The following is a 22,073-nucleotide window of genomic DNA, read 5'->3' as shown; positions in this document are numbered from 1 at the left end:
TAAGATGATTTGGATGGACTCCATCATTCCTGTAGAGTATCTTCTGTTTCCAGAAGGTGTCAAAGTTATCAATAAAAGTGACTCCAGCAGAGCTACAGTAGTCTTTTAGCCAGATGTGTAATGCCAGCAGTCTGCTGAATCTTTCACACCCGCGGCCCAAAGATGGTACTGGACCTGACATTATTGGCTGTTTTTTTGGAGTCTTGGGGAGTCTCACCTTCTTTTTCACAGAAAACGCAGATATCATCAATAGCCACCAATATGGAAATCATAGAATTACATGGATTAATCTTATGTAAAATTTTGAAGTGCACTTCCTTAACTTTGTTTGGTATACAGTATTTGTAGGGCCGTAACCATGCATTTTTCCAGACAATGGCAGGAATAAGCATGTTCAAGAAAAACTTTCCTCTCGGTGCAAGTTGGTTTTGTGAATGAAGAATTTGTCTTATATATTTATTACAACAAGATCTCTCAACGCGGTATTCAAAACAACTGGGAACCCAGAAAAATACGAGGCCAAATCATGACGCCAGTGATTTTCAGCTCGGAAAGTCAGAGCTATATAGAGGCCCGAGTTCCCGAGCTGGAATTCCGAGTCGGATGACCGTTCAAATCGATTTTTCCCAGTCTGAGCTCATTCCCAGTTGTTTTCAACGCACTGAAGTCAGAAGTCTGAGATTTCAGCATTTCCAGCGCCCAGTTTTTTTTAAACGAGGCATAAGGTGTTTGATGCAGTATTTCGCAAGTAATAAAATGGGCGACGTGTTATACACAAAGTCTGGCTTCTGAGCAGGTCTGTCTCACTGTTTATGCTATTGGATAGAGAGCACAAACCACATCTGTTCACCCTATGTTAGTGAGCAAATGTACATCATCAAATCAAAACCCGCCCTTCATTTACATGTTGTGACGAACAGATGGGCTAACCTCCGTTTTAGACAAGACCAAAATGATCCAATTTACACTTTGTTGTCAATTTTGACACTAGAATAATGTCATGTTCCAAATAACTCGGAACTCTCCGACTTCAGTGCTTTCAAGACCACTGGGAACTCAAAAAAATTGTTATGAACTGTCCTCCAACTCAAAATTCAAATTTGCAAACTCAGGCGTCTTTCAAGAGCTCCGACATTCCGACCTGAAGATATGGGTAATTTTCCAGTAACATGTTATGAAATATTAAGATGGCAAAACAGAATCATTAAGGGCTTAAAGCAAATCTGTAAACACACCTATATGCTGTAGTATGAGGAAAAACAGGCATACAAAGAAAATACACACCTTGTAATCCAGATGGATGCCTAATACAATTTGATTTAATAGTTGTATCATAATCACTGTAGTGAATATACTCATGATTGTAAATAAGTATGTGTTCATATAATTTTTTTAAGAAACAGTCACTGTCACGCCACCAATATAATTGGTCTAAGGAATTAGAGAGGAAACCTTGCCTAGAGCAGAGTTTAGATTTGGGAATAATAGTGGCGTAAAGCCAAAAAGAGTTGGCTATTAGCATAAAAGAGGAGGGACTGTGAAACGGTGTAAGAAGGAAACAGTATATATGATGATGCCGAGGCTGAGTTCAGCCGTTGCTCCATGTACCAGGCAGCCAGTGGCGGTTCTAGACCATTACATTAGACGTTATTGTTGTCATATCGTTTTCTTCACTGCATTGCAGGCATTAGCAGGCAAAAGACCATCATAATCATTCAACAATTTATTTGCATTACCATTATAATTTTCATTTGCATTACATATTCAGTATCAGGTCACATCAACTGTATTCTCCGGTTTTTGTGTTTTTTTGCAAAAAGATCAGCAAATTCATCTAGACTCAAAGCCTTTGCCCTCCTTGACTCAATACTTAATACACCTACATTGTTTAATCTGTCATCTGACATTGTAGACCTGAGATACATTTTCACCAGTTTTAGTGCAGAAAAATGTATTTCACAAGAAGCAGTACTAACAGGGATTGAAACAGCTATCTTGCACAGTTTAAAGAACGCAAAGAAAACTTAGTTTTAAGGCTCAATGAATAATGCCAGCTCTACTACACTGGAGGGTCTCTGCATGCCACTGTATTTTCCTTTCTAAAATTCTTCTGAACTGCTGTAGTTCATGTCCCAAGTCCTCAATATTTGATTCATACATTCTAGCAAATGGAAACCGGGACTTCTCTTTGAGAAACACAACACTTGTAGGGTTTAGAGTTTGGATGCCATTCATTATGTCACAGTGTGTGCTAGGGAGCCTTCTGTTAAGCTCATTGAGCATATGATCTAAAAAAGGGTTGTACGAAAACTGCCTTTTTCTTGTTCTGTATCTGACCTCTGACCCACTGTACTGAGTACACAGACTCCATTAAATTGAAGCTTAGCTTTTTTGGTCGTTTTGCAGGGGGGTGTATTGTAGTATCACATTGCTCAGCTGTGTTCAACACTTCATTCCATAGGTCATCAAAAAATGACTCATCCCTGTAGTCATTCAAAGTTTGAACTAAGGCTTCAACTAAATCAACAGCCTTTAACTGGTCAAGTGATGAAGACTGTAGCATATCTGATAGAAATTCTGCTTCTCCAAACACTTTATGGAGTGTAACACGGCACACAATGAATTGTAAATCTATCTGTGCAAGCAGACCTCGTGCCTCAACAGATCTGTCACCCTTGTGTTCTTGGACTATATCTTGCAGGACTCGCTTAATGGCAGGTAATCTATCCATAATAGTATGTAGAGCCATATATCGACATGCCCAGCTAGTGTCACTTAGTCTCTGAAGCTCTCTAGGTGCACCTGGGTACATCTCTTTTTGTATGCTAAGCCATTTTTGATGCACATATGACCCAGATGTGAAGACGTAAAGTCTTTCTAGTAAAGAGAAGAACTGTCCGACCTCAGGGACAGCTTTGACTGTATCCACTAAAACTAAGTTTAGACAGTGTGCACTGCAGTGGATGTAAAAGGCTTTGCTTGTTCTTTAATGTGTGCCTGGACACCTGAATGCTTGCCACTCATAACGGAAGCACCGTCATATGCTTGGCCTACTAGGTTGTTTTTGTATTCAAGACCATGACTTTCTAATATGTGTATGATTCTGTCAGTAAGCCCTGCTGCATCTAGTCAATCAGCAAATTCAAAGTGGAGAAAGCTCTCATGGACAGCTCCTCTGAAATAGTACCTGAGTACTAGACATATCTGCTCCTTTTTAAAACATTTTTTTTTACATCTTTTGTTTCGTCTGCCATTATGCTGAAGACCTCACTGTCTTTCACTTCTTCTATCATTTTTGTTCGAACCATTTCTGCCAAACAACTCAGAACCTCATTCTGAATCCCTTTGCTTGTATATTTTGCATTATGAATGGAAGTCACCCTTTTTTTCACAGTTGTCATGCTTAGCTATTGTTTCTAGGATTGCCCTTTCTTATCTGACTCTGCAGACTCATCGTGTCCTCTTTGTGCATTGTTTTGTGTGGCTGTAAGTAGTAGTACTTCTCCTATTGTTTTAATATAGTCCCCATTTTCTTGAACCTGTTTGTTGTGCTCCTTGTTTAGGGCATTTACCAGTGTTGCATTACTTTTTTACAGCTTTCTGATAGTCTCTCCATGTAATCATTGCTTTTTTAGTGCCGCTCAGACCTTGCATGAATTCAAATCAAACCCCTCTTTGTAAGTTTCCTTCTTCCAGTTGTTAAAACCCAATTGTGTCTCAGACTTTGGGAGGGCTAAAATGCCTGCAGGCGTAACAAAACACAGAGTCCGATTTTTTTGAATATTCAAGCCAGGGGTGGATATGGTACCAGGCCGCCTTGAAGCTCCTCCTCTGGTCCCCCATCAGAGTTCTTGGGTATAAGTTCATCATTGGCTGCACCGGTGGTTCCTCCCGGGATTTGGTGATATCTGCCAAAGAAAAAATATATATAATTAAAAGTATCTATTTGGGTAATTTGAGATATACCATTGCCATCAGGCAACTTCTGAAATCCATCTGATATCTATATCACAAGCCCAATAGCATGTTAAATAAGAATTCATTTCAATCACAAACCGACTAATTTCTATACACCATATAAACTGACTAATTGCACTGCTTTACAAGTAACCACAGATGTATTCAACATTGCAAACCTGACGGTCCACTGCTTGTGGACACACGAGGCTCCTCTGTTGGTGTCTCACTCTCAGCCTCAGCCTCTCCATCTGTCTCACTTTCCTGCTCTACTATGCCTTCACTCTCAGGCTCTCCAATGGACAAGTCTTCCTGCTCTCTCTCTGCAGGCTCTCTGCTCTCTCTACTGCTGAACCATCTGGCTCTGTCTCACTGTCTGCCTTGTCTTTTCTTTGGAAGAAGGACATGATGTCCTTCATTCTCTTCATTTTGGAGAAAACTAAAGAGCAAAAGCACTGGGGACCACGCTTATTAATTAATTTACTTAAAATAACTGACTTGCTAGGTAATTACCATTTATGTCTAACCGTTTTACGTTACAATGTCTTTACGGAGTGTGGTTTAACGAATCCATTTGAAAACGGCCTGAGTCAGCGACATGAGTCAGAAACGGTTATGGTGCATTCAAGATAACTGGGAACTCGGAAAATACCAGGTCAAATCATGGTGTCAGTGATCTTTGTCGTGGAAATACTCATTATTAAAAATATATCTTAGACACCGGAGCTTGTGAATTCAAAATATACTTTATTACAAAGTAACAAGCCGAGCTGGTCCCACTAGCGGTTCTGGCGGGGGCCAGTGCCCATGTGACAACAATTTTGGACCCCCTTGTGGCCCCCCTAAATGTGGAGTATGAAATAATTTTGACATAACACATTTTTGCTATCGTTCTTTTTTGACATCCGTTATTAGACAGTGGCAACGCGGAACACTAATTTAACCCACACATTTTGTAGAGGGGCGACTTTAGGCGGAACACAACAGTATCGTACCATATGCATCTGTACGTTTTTTTCTATTCAGAAGTTGTAAGAAATTCCGCACGAATACTATAGTTCAAGCACAAAGAAGGAAATATAGAAGTGAGTAAAATTGTTCATATGTTGTATTTGTATTAAAATCATTACAGAAGTGTACCGTTAGATCAGCTTATCTTAACCTGGCTGTTTGTTACTTTGTGGCAGTATGAAAAATTATAAAATATATGAATCAACAAACTCATGGTGCTGAGTGTTTTTACTTAAAGGCAGTCAGTCGCTGTAAAAACTGGATAAGTCCTTTGCGCAACTGCACTGAAGACTTCGCGCGCCGTTCCCGCAATTTCGCATGAATTGTTGAGACACACCTCTAAACAAAAGAACGGAAAGTTTTCAGCTCTTCACGGTCGAAGACGGGATGTTTTAGCAGAAGTATTCTAGGTAAAATTAGGTTGTTTTGTGGACGATGGTTAGTCCTTTTTTTAATCGATTGTGCGTGGTGTAGAAAGAAGGCATCACATTCCACAGCGAATTTCGCTGCTAAGCAAATCACGTCTCATTTTATAGCTTGGTTTGACCGTTATTAGTTGGCTTTGAAGTTTGTAGGTATTGCGAACTTAACCTCCAGGCGACCATCCTTCTAGCTAACCGTATATTCTTAATAACAGAAAGTTGAAGCAGCACTTATCTCAGGTTTTCGTCTACCACGCCGCAGAGGCAACTTCTTTACCATCAAGATCAAACATTTTCTCCCAACCGGTCACAGCTTCCGTTGTGTTGTGTTACAGATTCACACGATAGAAAACACAGCAATTTTGACGGACTGGGTCGAGGAAACGAAACGCAAACCAAGCAAGATAAATGTTGCCTTATCGGCTCGCTTGTCAGGTGGGTTTGTCATATGCCACAACTGTTGAATGGTCGGGGTGTATGGAGGATGATCAGTGCTCGTTTTAAAATTGCAAAACTTAAATGCTCAATTGAAATGCGTGTGTATTTTCATATCAGTGTGCATGATTCATGCCAGAATGAAATTGCAATGTTAAAATGAAGATAGCTGATTGGAAAATGTAAATAGAAATTCTAAATTTAAAATGGTGAACAGACTTATAAATGGAAAGGGGCTTTTTTATTTTACAACTTCCCAATTTAGCATTTTCTCTTCATTTTCAAAGTGAATGCAAATCGCTTTCTGGAAACGTGAACCAGGAGAACACCACCACCACCATGCAATGAAACATCATAGTGGTGTAACGCTCTCTGTGCATTGATGTTAAGACTACTGTAACTGACAGGGTTCAAACTGCTCTCCTGTACACCAGAATAGCAACTGAACCTGCTAAACCTAGGCAATTTAGCTTAGGGAGCCAATGCAATTTCTCTGGTCTCAGGCATAGTCACACAACAATATCTAACATGTAATCTAACAATTCTGCAACAACTACCGAATACACACAAATCTAAGTAAGGAATGAAATAAGAATATATAAATATATGGATGAGCAATGGCAGAGCGGCATAGGCAAGATGCAATAGATGGCGGAGGTCAAATAAAATTTTATTTGTCACATACACATGGTTAGCAGATGTTAATGCGAGTGTAGCGAAATGCTTGTGCTTCTAGTTCCGACAATGCAGTAATAACCAACAAGTAATCTAACTAACAATTCCAAAACTACTGTCTTATACACAGTGTAAGGGGATAAAGAATACGTAAGGATATATGAATGAGTGATGGTACAGAGCAGCATAGGCAAGATACAGTAGATGATATCGAGTACAGTATATACATATGAGATGAGTATGTAAACAAAGTGGCATAGTTAAAGTGGCTAGTGATACATGTATTATATAAGGATGCAGTTGATGATATAGAGTACAGTATATACGTATGCATATGAGATGAATAATGTAGGGTAAGTAACATTATATAAGGTAGCGTTGTTTAAAGTGGCTAGTGATATATTTGCATCATTTCCTATCAATTCCCATTATTAAAGTGGCTGGAGTGAGTCAGTGTCATTGTCAGTGTGTTGGCAGCAGCCACTCAATGTTAGTGGTGGCTGTTTAACAGTCTGATGGCCTTGAGATAGAAGCTGTTTTTCAGTCTCTCGGTCCCAGCTTTGATGCACCTGTACTGACCTCGCCTTCTGGATGATAGCGGGGTGAACAGGCAGTGGCTCGGGTGGTTGATGTCCTTGATGATCTTTATGGCCTTCCTGTAACATCGGGTGGTGTAGGTGTCCTGGAGGGCAGGTAGTTTGCCCCCGGTGATGCGTTGTGCAGACCTCACTACCCTCTGGAGAGCCTTACGGTTGAGGGCGGAGCAGTTGCCGTACCAGGCGGTGATACAGCCCGACAGGATGCTCTCGATTGTGCATCTGTAGAAGTTTGTGAGTGCTTTTGGTGACAAGCCGAATTTCTTCAGCCTCCTGAGGTTGAAGAGGCGCTGCTGCGCCTTCTTCACGATGCTGTCTGTGTGAGTGGACCAATTCAGTTTGTCTGTGATGTGTATGCCGAGGAACTTAAAACTTGCTACCCTCTCCACTACTGTTCCATCGATGTGGATCGGGGGGTGTTCCCTCTGCTGTTTCCTGAAGTCCACAATCATCTCCTTAGTTTTGTTGACGTTGAGGTTGAGGTTATTTTCCTGACACCACACTCCGAGGGCCCTCACCTCCTCCCTGTAGGCTGTCTCGTCGTTGTTGGTAATCAAGCCTACCACTGTTGTGTCGTCCGCAAACTTGATGATTGAGTTGGAGGCGTGCGTGGCCACGCAGTCGTGGGTGAACAGGGAGTACGGGAGAGGGCTCAGAACGCACCCTTGTGGGGCCCCAGTGTTGAGGATCAGCGGGGAGGAGATGTTGTTGCCTACCCTCACCACCTGGGGGCGGCCCGTCAGGAAGTCCAGTACCCAGTTGCACAGGGCGGGGTCGAGACCCAGGGTCTCGAGCTTGATGACGAGCTTGGAGGGTACTATGGTGTTGAATGCCGAGCTGTAGTCGATGAACAGCATTCTCACATAGGTATTCCTCTTGTCCAGATGGGTTAGGGCAGTGTGCAGTGTGGTTGAGATTGCATCGTCTGTGGACCTATTTGGGCGGTAAGCAAATTGGAGTGGGTCTAGGGTGTCAGGTAGAGTGGAGGTGATATGGTCCTTGACTAGTCTCTCAAAGCACTTCATGATGACGGATGTGAGTAGTCGTTTAGCTCAGTTACCTTAGCTTTCTTGGGAACAGGAACAATGGTGGCCCTCTTGAAGCATGTGGGAACAGCAGACTGGTATAGGGATTGATTGAATATGTCCGTAAACACACCGGCCAGCTGGTCTGCGCATGCTCTGAGGGCGCGGCTGGGGATGCTGTCTGGGCCTGCAGCCTTGCGAGGGTTAACACGTTTAAATGTTTTACTCACCTCGGCTGCAGTGAAGGAGAGACCACATGTTTTCGTTGCAGGCCGTGTCAGTGGCACTGTATTGTCCTCAAAGCGGGCAAAAAAGTTATTTAGTCTGCCTGGGAGCAAGACATCCTGGTCCGTGACTGGGCTGGATTGCTTCCTGTAGTCCGTGATTGACTGTAGACCCTGCCACATGCCTCTTGTGTCTGAGCCGTTGAATTGAGATTCTACTTTGTCTCTGTACTGACGCTTAGCTTGTCTTGATAGCCTTGCGGAGGGAATAGCTGCACTGTTTGTATTCGGTCATGTTACCAGGCACCTTGCCCTGATTAAAAGCAGTGGTTCGCGCTTTCAGTTCCACACGAATGCTGCCATCAATCCACAGTTTCTGGTTAGGGAATGTTTTAATCGTTGCTATGGGAACGACATCTTCAACACACGTTCTAATGAACTCGCACACCGAATCAGCGTATTCGTCAATATTGTTATCTGACGCAATACGAAACATGTCCCAGTCCACGTGATGGAAGCAGTCTTGGAGTGTGAAGTCAGCTTGGTCGGACCAGCGTTGGACAGACCTCAGCGTGGGAGCCTCTTGTTTTAGTTTCTGTCTGTAGGCAGGGATCAACAAAATGGAGTTTAAAGGATGTTTAATTGTAACCGAGGTGGTTTAGTCCCCACATATTCATGATGAGTAGGGGTTTAAATTAAATTGGGATCCTTAATCTTAAGACAAATCCCTAGCTGAAAAACCTATTTTGTAATATGTAGATCCATAAAGTGAACAACATAGTAGTTGCAGAAACTGACACTAAGAGCGTTGAAGCACAGGGCTCAACTTCTCTGCTGTTTTGGTGCCCTTTGGCCTCATTTAAAACTGTTGTGTAAATTTTACACTGAATATATGTGTGTGCCATTTCTGAAACGACTGTGCGCACAAATTTTCAGAATTATAAACTTGGCATACGCATATTCTCATTTAAAAAATCAGACCAGTCATAAAACTGTGTTTGTGAATAACTCTGCCTAAACACTTTTTACGGCAACAATAACACCCTTTATTTGTTGTATAATTTGGAACTATTGACATTAGGCCATGGCATGCCAAATAAGTAAATATTTTAGTTTATCAATAGATTATTGGGATTCAATGTCCTGCCTTTGTATAGGCTCAGAGATTAAATAGGCAATGACGTCGCACTGCTATTGCACAGCAATACTGTAGCCTAAGCATACTGTCAAATATTTTACATAAGCTACCAGTCTATTTACTTTGTTGGCAGGATGTTTTAATCTTTAGCAGTAATTTATGCTGTATCTGGAAAAGGACTGTCAGTTTCTGAAAGAGAAAACAATGGCAAATTCTTGTGAACGTGTCAGCAGAACGTTTTAATTCAACAATGTTTTGCATCAACTATGATTGATTACCAGCGAATTCTGAAACATTGTCTAAGGCAGGCTACAAAAAAATGCAATAATAGTACTTACAGTAGGTCCTACTTCAATGTAAAATATAAACTGTTCGCCTGTTAAACTCGATTGTATACCGGTATAATAACTCACGTTGCCTATGATATTGCAAAACTTGAAATACATATAGCCTATCTATTTACTAGCCTACTAAGTCCAATTTAAATGAGAAATGCGCATTATTGTTGTATGGCTCCTTCAGGAATATGAACCCGGTCTTCTGATTTTCACTCTTCTCACCAACACATGGTCTAAAGTTTGTGGGGAGGTGAGCACATTCTCAATTTTTAAAAATAAATACATGTTTTTAAAAGCCACATTTTGCGTGAATTTGTGCACGTACATTTTGGGGTATATTTTGTACATTCGCGCGGTTAATACATTTTTGGAGTCGACTCGCCACCACTACATCATTGTGGCTAACAGTTGGAAAAATAGCAGAGAAAGGCAAGCGACAGCAGCGAAGTCCTGAATGGCAGTACTTTGAGAACGAAATACAATTCCAAATCGTAAAGTTTGAGATACAATATTTGTGGCACAGGTGCAATCCTTAACCATCTGAAAGGGATGCTCAGTGAGACCCAAACTGTTACTGGCAGCAGCACCGCTGCATTGTGAATTCACGTGGAATTAGAGCTCTATATGCAAAAAAAGAAGGACCCTGTCTCAAAGATAATTTGTAAAAATCCAAATATCTTCATTGTAAAGGGTTTAAACACTGTTTCCCATGCTTGTTCAATGAACCATAAACAATTAATGAACATGCACCTGTGGAACGGTTGTTAAGACACTAACAGCTTTCAGACGGTAGGTAATTAAGGTCACAGTTATGAAAACTTAGGACACTGAAGAGGCCTTTCTACTGACTCTGAAAAGCACCAAAAGAAAGATGCCCAGGGTCCCTGCTCATCTGTGTGAACGTGCTGCAAGGAGGCATGAGGACTGCAGATGTGGCCAGGGAAATATATTGCAATGTCTGTACCGTGAGAAGCCTAAGACGGCGCTACAGGGAGACATAACGGACAACTGATCTTTCTCGCAGTTGCAGGCCACGTGTAACACCTGCACAGGATCGGTACATCCGAACATCACACTTGCGGCACAGGTACAGGATGGCAACAACTGCCTGAATTACACCAGTAATGCACAATCTCTCCATCAGTGCTCAGACTGCCCACAATAGGCTGGACTGAGGGCTTGAGGGCCTGTTGTAAGGGCGGTCCTCACCAGACATCACTGGCAACAACGTCGCCTATGGGCACAAACCCACCGTCGCTGGACCAGACAGGACTGGCAAAAAGTGCTCTTCACTGACGAGTCGCGGTTTGGTCTCACCAGGGGTGATGGTCGGATTTGCGTTTATGGTCGGAGGAATGAGCGTTACCTGTACTCTGGAGCGGGATCGATGTGGAGGGTCTGTCATGGTCTGGGGCGGTGTGTCACAGCATCATCGAACTGAGCTTGTTTGTCATTGCAGGCAATCTCAACTCTGTGCGTTTCAGGGAAGACATCCTCCTCCCTCATGTGGTACCCTTCCTGCAGGCTCATCCTGACATGACTCTCCAGCATGACAATGCCACCAGCCATACTGCTCGTTCTGTGCGTGAATTTCTGCAAGACAGGAATGTCACTGTTCTGCCATGGCCAGCGACGAGCCCGGATCTCAATCCCATTGAGCACGTCTGGGGACCCCCCCCCAGATGTGTCCAGGAACTTGCAGGTGCCTTGGTGGAAGAGTGGGGTAACATCTCACAGCAGGAACTGGCAAATCTGGTGCAGTCCATGAGGAGGAGATGCACTGCAGTACATAATGCAGCTGGTGGCCACACCAGATACTGACTGTTACCAGATACCCCCCCCCCCCCCCCCCCTTTTGTTCAAGGGCACATTATGTGACTAACATAAATGGAATGTCTGTGGAACTTGTTCAGTTTGTCTTAATTGTTGAATCTTGTTATGTTCATACAAATATTTACACATGTTAAATTTGCTGAAAATAAACGCAGTTGACAGTGAGAGGACATTTTCTTTGCAGTTTTTTTTATTGATATATATATATATTTTTTATATAATTTATTTCATTCATTTTTAAACAAGGGCAGTTTAAACGTAAAGAGAAATTGTCCGTTTGGTCCATCCTGTAATGATGAGTAGGCCTATCCTTGCCTTAGACCTGAATAGTTGCATTTCCATACACTGAAAATTAACGTGGACGATGTTACGTGAGAATGTTAAATTGGTTATTTGAAAAATGAAAACATCCACTTTTGACTTCATTTTGCACAGTGCATTTAGGATTTTCTGTTTATTTGGCTTCTTCCAATGACCATTTAGAATTTCTGATAACCATTTTCTAGTTTTATTTCAACTTTGCAATTTAATTGTGGTATGAATCATGCACACTGATAGAAAAATGCATTTATAATTTTCACATTCCTATTTAGTATTGCATTTTCAAACTGGCCCTGATCACGCTCCATATGTGAATGTGTTTTGACACATTTTGTAGTTGTTGTCATGGTGGTTGTGATTATTCTATCCATATATGACTTGTATACAGTTCTTGTAAGTCGTGACTATGATAAACTGTTATTTTCGGCTGTAGGACTGTGGTGTGAAGTTTGACACCATCCGCCGCTTCAAGCAGCATGTCCGCAGGAAGCAACATCAACAGGTGCGATGACATGCAGCTCATAATCGTTCAAGATGTGTTTTGTACAAACTGCATTTCTAAGCTATGGCAGGCCAACCCTCCTCGAGAGCTACTGGGGGTGCAGGCTTTTGCTCCAGCCCTGCTTTAATACATCTGTTTCAGTTCATGGCCACAATGAGCAGGTTATTTATCTTGTGTATTAGTGCAGGGCTGGAACAATAGCCAGTAGCTCTGCAGGAAGACTGTTTGCTGCCCCTGCCATAGGAACACTGCCTGTACAAACCACAGCAGGAAATCCAAGGTCTTGTGATGAACTGAAACTCCGTGTACTTTTTGTTCAAGGATGTGCTTTAAGTTTGAGACATTAGTATTTTCATATTGCTGTTTTTTAAAATTGGCATTAAAATCACTACATGTTTTATCTGTCTGTATGTCTGTCCCATCAACTACAGCAAGTGGCAGAGCTCTTCCAGACAGGTAGGGTGTGTCTCTTGTTGCAGAATGCTTGGAATTGTTTTTTGGGGTGATAGATTTTTATCCAAAATGTGAAAAACGGACATAGAAAGGTTGCAGTATAACAAAGTAACTGTCCAGTGAAAATCTCACTTTTACAGATACTGAAGATGTTTACTTGCCCTATATTTGTATTTGTGGCCGAAGCATAAATCGGAGAAAAACACTTCAAAACCTCAAACTTGTATCTCATGCGGACCGTTTAAAAAATGCTTGCCATTTCCTCATCGAACATGTTATCTCCTTGAGGATGAGCTGGCCAATCAACGGTCTACCAATCAACGGTAAAAATGTCATTACTGGTATACGCCCACTTCTGTTGGGGTACGCCTACACCATTCCAGCACAGAAAAGCTGCCTTTTAGCATATGATTACAATTTCTTGGAAGGATAACTATTTCACTGATATTGTAAGTAATTACAGTGCATTGCGAAAGTATTCGGCCCCCTTGAACTTTGCGACCGTTTGCCACATTTCAGGCTTCAAACATAAAGATATAAAACTGTATTTTTTTGTGAAGAATCAACAACAAGTGGGACACAATCATGAAGTGGAATGACATTTATTGGATATTTCAAACTTTTTTAACAAATCAAAAACTGAAAAATTGGGCGTGCAAAATTATTCAGCCCCCTTAAGTTAATACTTTGTAGCGCCACCTTTTGCTGCGATTACAGCTGTAAGTCACTTGGGATATGTCTCTATCAGTTTTGCACATCGAGAGACTGACATTTTTTCCCATTCCTTCTTGCAAAACAGCTCGAGCTCAGTGAGGTTGGATGGAGAGCATTTGTGAACAGCAGTTTTCAGTTCTTTCCACAGATTCTCGATTGGATTCAGGTCTGGACTTTGACTTGGCCATTCTAACACCTGGATATGTTTATTTTTGAACCATTCCATTGTAGATTTTGCTTTATGTTTTGGATCATTGTCTTGTTGGAAGACAAATCTCTGTCCCAGTCTCAGGTCTTTTGCAGACTCCATCAGGTTTTCTTCCAGAATGGTCCTGTATTTGGCTCCATCCATCTTCCTATCAATTTTAACCATCTTCCCTGTCCCTGCTGAAGAAAAGCAGGCCCAAACCATGATGCTGCCACCACCATGTTTGACAGTGGGGATGGTGTTTTTTTTTTTTTTTTTTTGTTAACAAAAAGTTCATTTTTGGTTTCATCTGACCAGAGCACCTTCTTCCACATGTTTGGTGTGTCTCCCAGGTGGCTTGTGGCAAACTTTAAACAACACTTTTTTATGGATATCTTTAAGAAATGGCTTTCTTCTTGCCACTCTTCCATAAAGGCCAGATTTGTGCAATATACGACTGATTGTTGCCCTATGGACAGAGTCTCCCACCTCAGCTGTAGATCTCTGCAGTTCATCCAGAGTGATCATGGGCCTCTTGGCTGCATCTCTGATCAGTCTTCTCCTTGTATGAGCTGAAAGTTTAGAGGGACGGCCAGGTCTTGGTAGATTTGCAGTGGTCTGATACTCCTTCCATTTCAATATTATCGCTTGCACAGTGCTCCTTGGGATGTTTAAAGCTTGGGAAATCTTTTTGTTTCCAAATCCGGCTTTAAACTTCTTCACAACAGTATCTCGGACCTGCCTGGTGTGTTCCTTGTTCTTCATGATCCTCTGAGACTATCACAGTGCAGGTGCATTTATACGGAGACTTGATTACACACAGGTGGATTGTATTTATCATCATTAGTCATTTAGGTCAACATTGGATCATTCAGAGATCCTCACTGAACTTCTGGAGAGTTTGCTGCACTGAAAGTAAAGGGGCTGAATAATTTTGCACGCCCAATTTTTCCGTTTTTGATTTGATAAAGTTTGAAATATCCAATAAATGTCGTTCCACTTCATGATTGTGTCCCACTTGTTGTTGATTCTTCACAAAAAAATACAGTTTTATATCTTTATGTTTGAAGCCTGAAATGTGGCAAAAGGTCGCAAAGTTCAAGGGGGCCGAATACTTTCGCAATGCACTGTATAGATCATATTTCATACAAATCTGGAAACACTAGGTAGTTACTTTAAGTGCCTTGTTGATGGACACATCGGCAGATTTTTTTCCTTCTTCACCTTGTTGGCTAGGGGATTCGAACTAGCGACCTATTGGTTACCAGCCCAACGCTCAAACCGCTAGAGTACCTTGGTATGGTCTGCACTGTGCCAGGTTACCAGCATAGGGTTGCTTTCTGTCAACCCAGTCACTATTCTGTGTCTCTGAGACAATAACTCTTAAATCTTAATTTAAAAAGTAACAGTTTGGGAGAAGGGCTAACTGTTTTCCCCTTTGTCTCTATGGGGGTTTTCTGTTAGGAGAATGTGTTTCTTGTTAAAAGGCTGAATGGCACTAAAGGGAGTGAGCAAAGACACTGTAATCCTGGGATTAAGTGTATTGGTGTAATTCTATAATGGCCTATAGTTATCTGTACTTAAACCTATAATGGCCCGTAGTAATATTGTGGTCCGATAATGGCATGTAGCAATCTTATAATTGCCTATAGTAATCTGTATTTATTAGTTTTTGGAGATTATGTATAGGCGCGCCACCAATATAATTGATCCAAGGAACTAGAGGGAGGGGAAACTGTCACGCTGGTATAAAGGATTTGGAGACAGGCACAGGAATACATAATTGGGGTTTAATACACCCAAAACAAACACGTATACAAAAACACTGGGATGTACCCAAACAAAAGAGCGAGGGTAACCTTGTTGGAACGACACTGGACGATACAGACGTGAACAATAACCGACAAAGACAGAGGGATCAGAGGGCACATATATAATATACTAATCAGGGGAAATGGGAACCAGGTGTGTGTGTGTGTGTGTGTGTGTGTGTACAGATAAGACAGGGTTGATAATGAGTCCCATTCAGTGAGGCCTAGAAAGCCGGTGACGTAGACCTCTGGAACTGGTGGACCGATTTGAGCATCAGTACCGGGGGGATATGGAAACAATGGTAGAAGTAAAGCTGAGGGGATATGGTTATTAGAAAAATGTGGAGGGACTATGAAACTTGTATAAAAGGAGTGGACTGACTCAGTCTGTTGCTCCAAGAACCAACTCTGCTTGTTACTTTGTAATAAAGTCTATTTGAATTCACAGTATCTGAGAGAGATTATTTAACCAATATTTCCTATTTCCACGACATCTCTCACCCTCCCACTTTCTCTTCCCCTCTCTCTCTCTCTCTCTCTCTCAGATGAGTACCACGGTCAAGGTAAGCCAATTCTGCTGTCTTCAGTTAACAAAGTAGTTAACTGTAGACTTTAAGTGTAAACACTGGTAGACGAGTCTGAATCTGTTTTGTTATGGCCCTATTCCATTTCGATCCCTAGCCCGCTCTCCTAGCCCCTACCTCTTCAATGTTCACAATGTGAATGGACTAGATTGATCTCTCTCGCTCTCTGTTCTCTTTCTTTTGTGTAGTCTACTTTGCCCCTTTCTTGGTTCTGGAGCATCTGGCCAGGAAACCCACAAACACCCCATATCCCATCATTGGTAAGTGTTTGTGTTTCTTTCTGACTTCTTCATTTGTGTATGTCCAAGGTCTGTGCCTGGTGACTTGTTTCTTTCTGACTTCTTCATTTGTGTATGTCCCAGGTCTGTGCCTGGTGACATTGTGTGTGAGTCCAGAGGGGAGGGATACTTTCTACCTTTGTCACAGTTGTGAGGAGAAGTGTGGCCCAGGACAGATCATAGACCACCTCCTTTCTGCTGACCACCTCTCCAACTACTATGTAAATACACACTCGCGCACACACACACACACACACACACTTCAATTAAACTGCAGCCAGGGTAGTCAGTCATTTGTTTTGTTTCATTTGTGTGTGTATCAGAGCTACACAGACCCTGATGTGTTGAGTTTCTCCTGGATGCCTAACATGGATATGTTGAACATCCTACGGCCGCTAGCTGTCAAAGAGATGGACAAGAATGGACCTGGAGTGCTACGGGTAACTGTACTGGTTTTCTCATTGTGATGGGTGTGTGTGCCGTGTCGGGCCTACTCACGTGTGTGTATTTGTGTGTAGGTGCTGGACATGCCTAAGAGTGTGTCTGTGAAGTTGAAGACAAGTGGCTACTCTAAAGGTACAACTGTCACATCACTGCTATTCATTGGTACAGTAAGAAGTTACTCCACACGATTAACTAACTTTCTTTCTGTCTCTCAGTCATGCAGGCCCTGACTCAGACTGACAGGCTGGCTGAGTGTATCAGAGGTGAGTGTGCATGTCCTTTTCTCTTCAATCACTTATTTATATCTAGTTTAACATCTGTGTTGACTAAATCTATCCCTCTTCCCCTCTCACTACATCCCTCTTCCCCTCTAGCTGACAGACCAGAAAGGATGACTATACAAGAGTACTACAGAGACCCCAACAGGAAACACCCTCTGCTGGGTAGGAACAAATGATCATAAACACTGTAGCAGGGGGGAAGAGGAAGGCTGTGACACAGTATGTCAGTGACCTCAAAATGGCATGTGCACATCGCTGTAGACTTTGGTTCTAGAGACCCATAACCACTAGCGTTGCACGGTTTACTGAGACTTTTTCGATACTATAACGTGAAAAGCGGTTCACTATTAGAATTTGTTACTTTCTGTCAAATGTGTCGTAAGTTTGAAAAGAAACTAAATGTATTGAACCTGTTAGAAAATGTATTAATTTGCCCAAGCTTATCGTAAGAGATGAGCAGAAGGCATCAGTGATTTGTATTCCCAGCAACTTTCTGAAGGAATGCCCCTGTCTGTGTGTGCCGTGTGTGTTTATCTAACACTTTGTGTAGCCGTTGGTGATGCTAATAGGGTGGCGCACAATTGGCCCAGCGTCGTCTGGGTTATGGGAGGGTTTGGCTGGGGTAGGCCGTCATTGTAAATAATATTTTTTTTCTTAACTGACTTGCCTAGTTAAATAATAAGTATTCAGGTAGATGGAAAGGCTTTCCCAAAAACCTTTTTAAATTAAGTACAAATTAGCCTATGCCTACCTGGCAAAATAATTATTTGCATCAATCCAGTGGGCATTTGTTTTGCATACTCCATCACATGTGCACTACAGAAACACTGCTAACCAAACAGTGCTAGTCTCATGCCACTTAATTTAAAAGGTAACTACACTCAAACAGCAATCTTTGTGTGGTTTTAAGCGTTGTTGTGGACTAAACACATTTATTGATGTAAAAAAATAAATAATAATAATAATTGAGCGAAAACCTAAAAGAAGTGGGAAAAATCTGTCATTTCTGCAGTGTTATCATTTTGGTATCATGATACTAAACCTTTTGTAGGTTTGTGATGGTAATTAAAATATTGAACAAGTTTATGACAAATGCTTGAATCCAATTAGTCTTTTATTTACCAAACCTAAGTTTTACATCTCCTTATATACTGTCAACTTACACATGTACATTCTTATTGATCAGGTCAGTTATATGATCACTTTGTGACTTTATCAGCATAGCTTCTAGATAATGACGGTCATGCATGTTATCGTCTTTGTTTTCCATGACCAGTGCAACGAGGCTTGTTATTCCCGAGAAGTGTTACTTAACACCCACACAATGAACATATACTATATGACGTGCCCAAGCAGATATGAGGGAGAAGTGTTTTTTTTTTGTTAGAGACTCCCATATAGAGAAACCTAGTCAGTTCCCATCAACCTGGTATCGATGTAAAAATTCTGGTATAGTGACAACACTAATAACCACTGCTACATAGCATAGGAAATGGCCATCTCCCAGCTATTAGGTTGCCAAACTGAGATAAAGGATCAGTTGACGACTTCCTAGTTCAGAAGTCTCTTTATTCACAGCATACTAACACTGCCTCTCAGATCGACATCAATAAAGTAGTGTGTCCTACGCATGTTAGCGTTTTTCATGAATCTTGTTCTGGAGGCAGCTCTGCAGAGTGGTCACTAGCTGGTACAGCCAGAGTCTCATAAAATCAGATTTTAAACCTAATCTTAACCACACTGCTAACCCTAACCTTGAATTCAACATTTTTGTTTTCGTGAATGTTTACAGTGTAGACAGTCCCTTTTCTCAGATGTGGGGCTGCAGGTTTTGGCAGAGAGCTAGACAGACGGAGGCCTCAATATTCAGCTAGACAGTGAGCATATGTACAATGGCATGTTATTAATTTGCTTAATCAATGGTGGGGGTCTTTAGAATACCCCCAAAATCAACTTTAACCCTTCACTTGTCAGAGCATAAACCTGAGGTGAGTTCAAAAAAATATGTTTGCAGTGAACATGCAGCCAGAGTAACAATTTCAGTTGAACGATTTTTGAATGAACATTCTGAAATGTTACGGTGAAACATCAAACAGCTACATTTTCTAAGGATTACTGTTGCTTTTTAGCAACAATATTCAAACTGAAAACTACTTAGCTAAAAATCTACATGGCCACTTGATTATTTTTAGCGGTAGTTTAGACCCCAAACAGACACTTACGTTCGCCGTACAGTATCTTCTCCGACTGTTAGCAAACGTTGGCGAACGATCGCGACCAACACAAAACAAATGGAATATGTTTGCTAACTTTGGCCAATGTTCACAAACTATTTCCCTTGTTGAATGCACCTGTGTGTCAGTGACTACCCCTAACTTCTGATCCTTTACCTGTGACCTGTAGGTCTACAGCACCTGGTGGAGTACTGCTGTGAAGAGCATGGCCAAAGGAGATCCTACCTCTGTCAGCTCTGCCGCCTCCCTGTCCCCTCACGGAGGGTCATCCAACACACACTCGGCTTCGACCACCTCTACTGGTACTTCGTAAGTAACTGTGTTTGTGTATCTGGGACTCACACTTGGTAAGAATCTGCTACCAGCAACCAGTCATTTTCAATGAAAGGAGAAGAGGACAGACTCACATAGACTTAAAGGTCGACCACAAGAGAGCAAGCAACCAATGTTCTGCATTTCCAATATTATGCAAATTACAGCGAAGTGACCGCACGATAGCCAATCGGAAGAGGGCAAGCTCATGTAAGCAAGTTTTGACGTTAGCTAACCACACATTTTTTTTCATGCATGCTTTTTGAGGATACACCCGTGAGGTGGTGTATCAACTATTTCATCGCTCATTACCGCTTCAAGTGTGAGTCTGGCGTGTGTGTTACACCCTCTACTGGTATTTCTTGACTACCTCTGTATGTGTAGAAGGTGTTTCACCCCTCCACCCTCCTGATGAAGGACTGTTATAAAGAGTACAGCTGCAGGTTCATCGCCATGATCCTGGACCTGGCCAATCAGGTGCAAGACATCAGTCAGTCAGCCAATATGGAGATACAGGTGAACAATACCACACCCCTATCTGTTGACTGCACCCCCAAACCAATAATTGAATCAATCTGACTGACAACCTAATGGTTTGTCTGTTTGTTACAGCAAGTTGTGTTGGAACCAGCAGTGTTCTCCTCAGTTGAGTTTTCTGTCTACACAGAGGGTGAGTAGACATGCATACAAACGCACTCTTTAAAATAATGAATCGATGTGGTCTAAGCCTCTGCCTCCAGAACACGTATACTGCTGTAGCATGGGGTTGAATCCAGCCAACTGCTATTTCAGCAACTCTTTCAGCAACCCACACCTCTTGAAAAAATGTCAATCATACATACATATTTTGATTCTCAAATGTGTGTACACACTGTAGGGTCTCTATCACACACACACACACACACACACACACACTGACATGTGTTTGCTGTTTGTAGCTCTGAGGAAGTTGCAGACCATTAGGAGAGCTCGTAAGGAGGGCAGCCTTGAGACCAGCATTATACCTGGAGACAAACTGGGTACGTACTGGGAAGGAATGTTTTCACATGTTGCCTTGTTGAAAAGCACATCTCGAACTCTGTTCCATTTCTATTCCTCCCTCTGTTTGTATGACTTCTGCCTCTTGCTCAGTCACCCTCAAATCAAGGTTTATCGGTCACGTACACAGTTTTGCAGATGTTATCGCAGGTCCAATGCAGTACACACAATCTAAAAATAAAACAAAAAGAACAAACAATTTTAAGACCTATCAGAATGAGCAATGACTGAGTCCAGAATATAAATATTGACACTACATGACCACATACTTTTGGCCATCTGCTTGCCGAACATTTGTAAATAAGAATTTGCATTAATATGGAGGAGTCCCCCGTTGCTGCTGTTAACAGCCTCCTCTCTTCTGGGAAGGCTTTCCACTAGATGTTGGAACATTGCTGCTTCCATTCATCCACAAGCATTAGTGAGGTCGGGCACTGATGTTGGACGATTATGTCTGGCTCAAAGTCGCCGTTCTAATTCATCCCAAAGGTGTTCGATGGGGTTGAGGTCAGGGCTCTGTGCAGGCCAGTCAAGTTCTTCCACACAGATCTCAACAAACTATTTATTTATGGATCTTGCTTTGTGCATGGGGCATTGTCATGCTGAAACAGGAAGGGCCTTCGTCAAACTGTTGGCAAAAAATGGAAGCACAGAATCGTCTAAAATCCAATGGCGGCGAGCTTTACACCAGTCCAGCCGACGCTTGACATTGCGCATGGTGATCTGCGGCTGCTTGGCCATGGAAACCCATTTCATGATGCTCCCTACAAACAGTTATTGTGCTGACGTTGCTTCCAGAGGCAGTTTGAAACTCAATAGTGAGTGTTGCAACTGAGGACATACAATTTTTACGCAGTTCAGCACTCGGCGGTCCCATTCTGTAAGCTTGTGTGGCCTACCACTTCGCGGCTGAGCTTTTGTTGCTCCTAGACGTTTCCACTTCACAATAACACTTACAGTTGACTGGGGAAGCTCTAGCAGGGCAGAAATTTGACGACCTGACTTGTTGGTAAGGTGGCATCCTATGACTGCCACGTTGAAAGTCGCTGAGCTCATCAGTACGGGCCATTATACTTCCAATGTTTGTCTATGGTAATTGCATGGCTGTGCTCGGTTTTATATACCTGTCAGCAACAGGTGTGGCTGAAATAGCCTAATCAGCTAATTTTAAGGGTTGTCCAAATACTTTTGACCATGTAGTATATGAATATAAAAGGTGCAGCTATGCCTTCTTCAAAAGGTAGAAGCACAGAATCGTCA

At 42.0% G+C, this 22,073-nt stretch overlaps 1 protein-coding gene across 11 annotated transcripts in view; it reads left to right on the top strand.

Moving 5' to 3' along the window:
* Positions 1-3,436: 3,436 nt before the first annotated feature.
* LOC110496850 overlaps positions 3,437-22,073 on the top strand; it is a 96,615-nt gene continuing 77,978 nt past the window's right edge. For 6 of the 11 annotated variants that reach the window (XM_036953226.1, XM_036953222.1, XM_036953223.1 and 3 more), the window contains exons 1-15: positions 5,079-5,378; positions 5,726-5,825; positions 12,409-12,477; positions 12,909-12,933; positions 16,188-16,205; positions 16,415-16,486; positions 16,589-16,725; positions 16,828-16,944; positions 17,023-17,080; positions 17,164-17,211; positions 17,323-17,391; positions 19,633-19,772; positions 20,160-20,291; positions 20,388-20,445; positions 20,714-20,794. In XM_036953226.1, the coding sequence (XP_036809121.1) occupies positions 5,799-5,825; positions 12,409-12,477; positions 12,909-12,933; positions 16,188-16,205; positions 16,415-16,486; positions 16,589-16,725; positions 16,828-16,944; positions 17,023-17,080; positions 17,164-17,211; positions 17,323-17,391; positions 19,633-19,772; positions 20,160-20,291; positions 20,388-20,445; positions 20,714-20,794 (1,051 nt within the window). In that variant the 5' untranslated portion in view covers positions 5,079-5,378; positions 5,726-5,798. Of the gene's footprint in view, positions 5,043-5,078; positions 5,407-5,725; positions 5,826-12,408; positions 12,478-12,664; positions 12,758-12,908; positions 12,934-16,187; positions 16,206-16,414; positions 16,487-16,588; positions 16,726-16,827; positions 16,945-17,022; positions 17,081-17,163; positions 17,212-17,322; positions 17,392-19,632; positions 19,773-20,159; positions 20,292-20,387; positions 20,446-20,713; positions 20,795-22,073 lie in introns of those variants that run through there. The other 5 variants (XM_036953219.1, XM_036953225.1, XM_036953217.1 and 2 more) reach the window with 5 other exon arrangements.

This window comes from Oncorhynchus mykiss, chromosome 18 (genome assembly GCF_013265735.2).
Source record: "Oncorhynchus mykiss isolate Arlee chromosome 18, USDA_OmykA_1.1, whole genome shotgun sequence".
NCBI lineage: Eukaryota > Metazoa > Chordata > Actinopteri > Salmoniformes > Salmonidae > Oncorhynchus > Oncorhynchus mykiss.
Note: the sequence above shows the minus strand (reverse complement) of the source record. Positions and strands in the feature narration are given on the sequence as shown.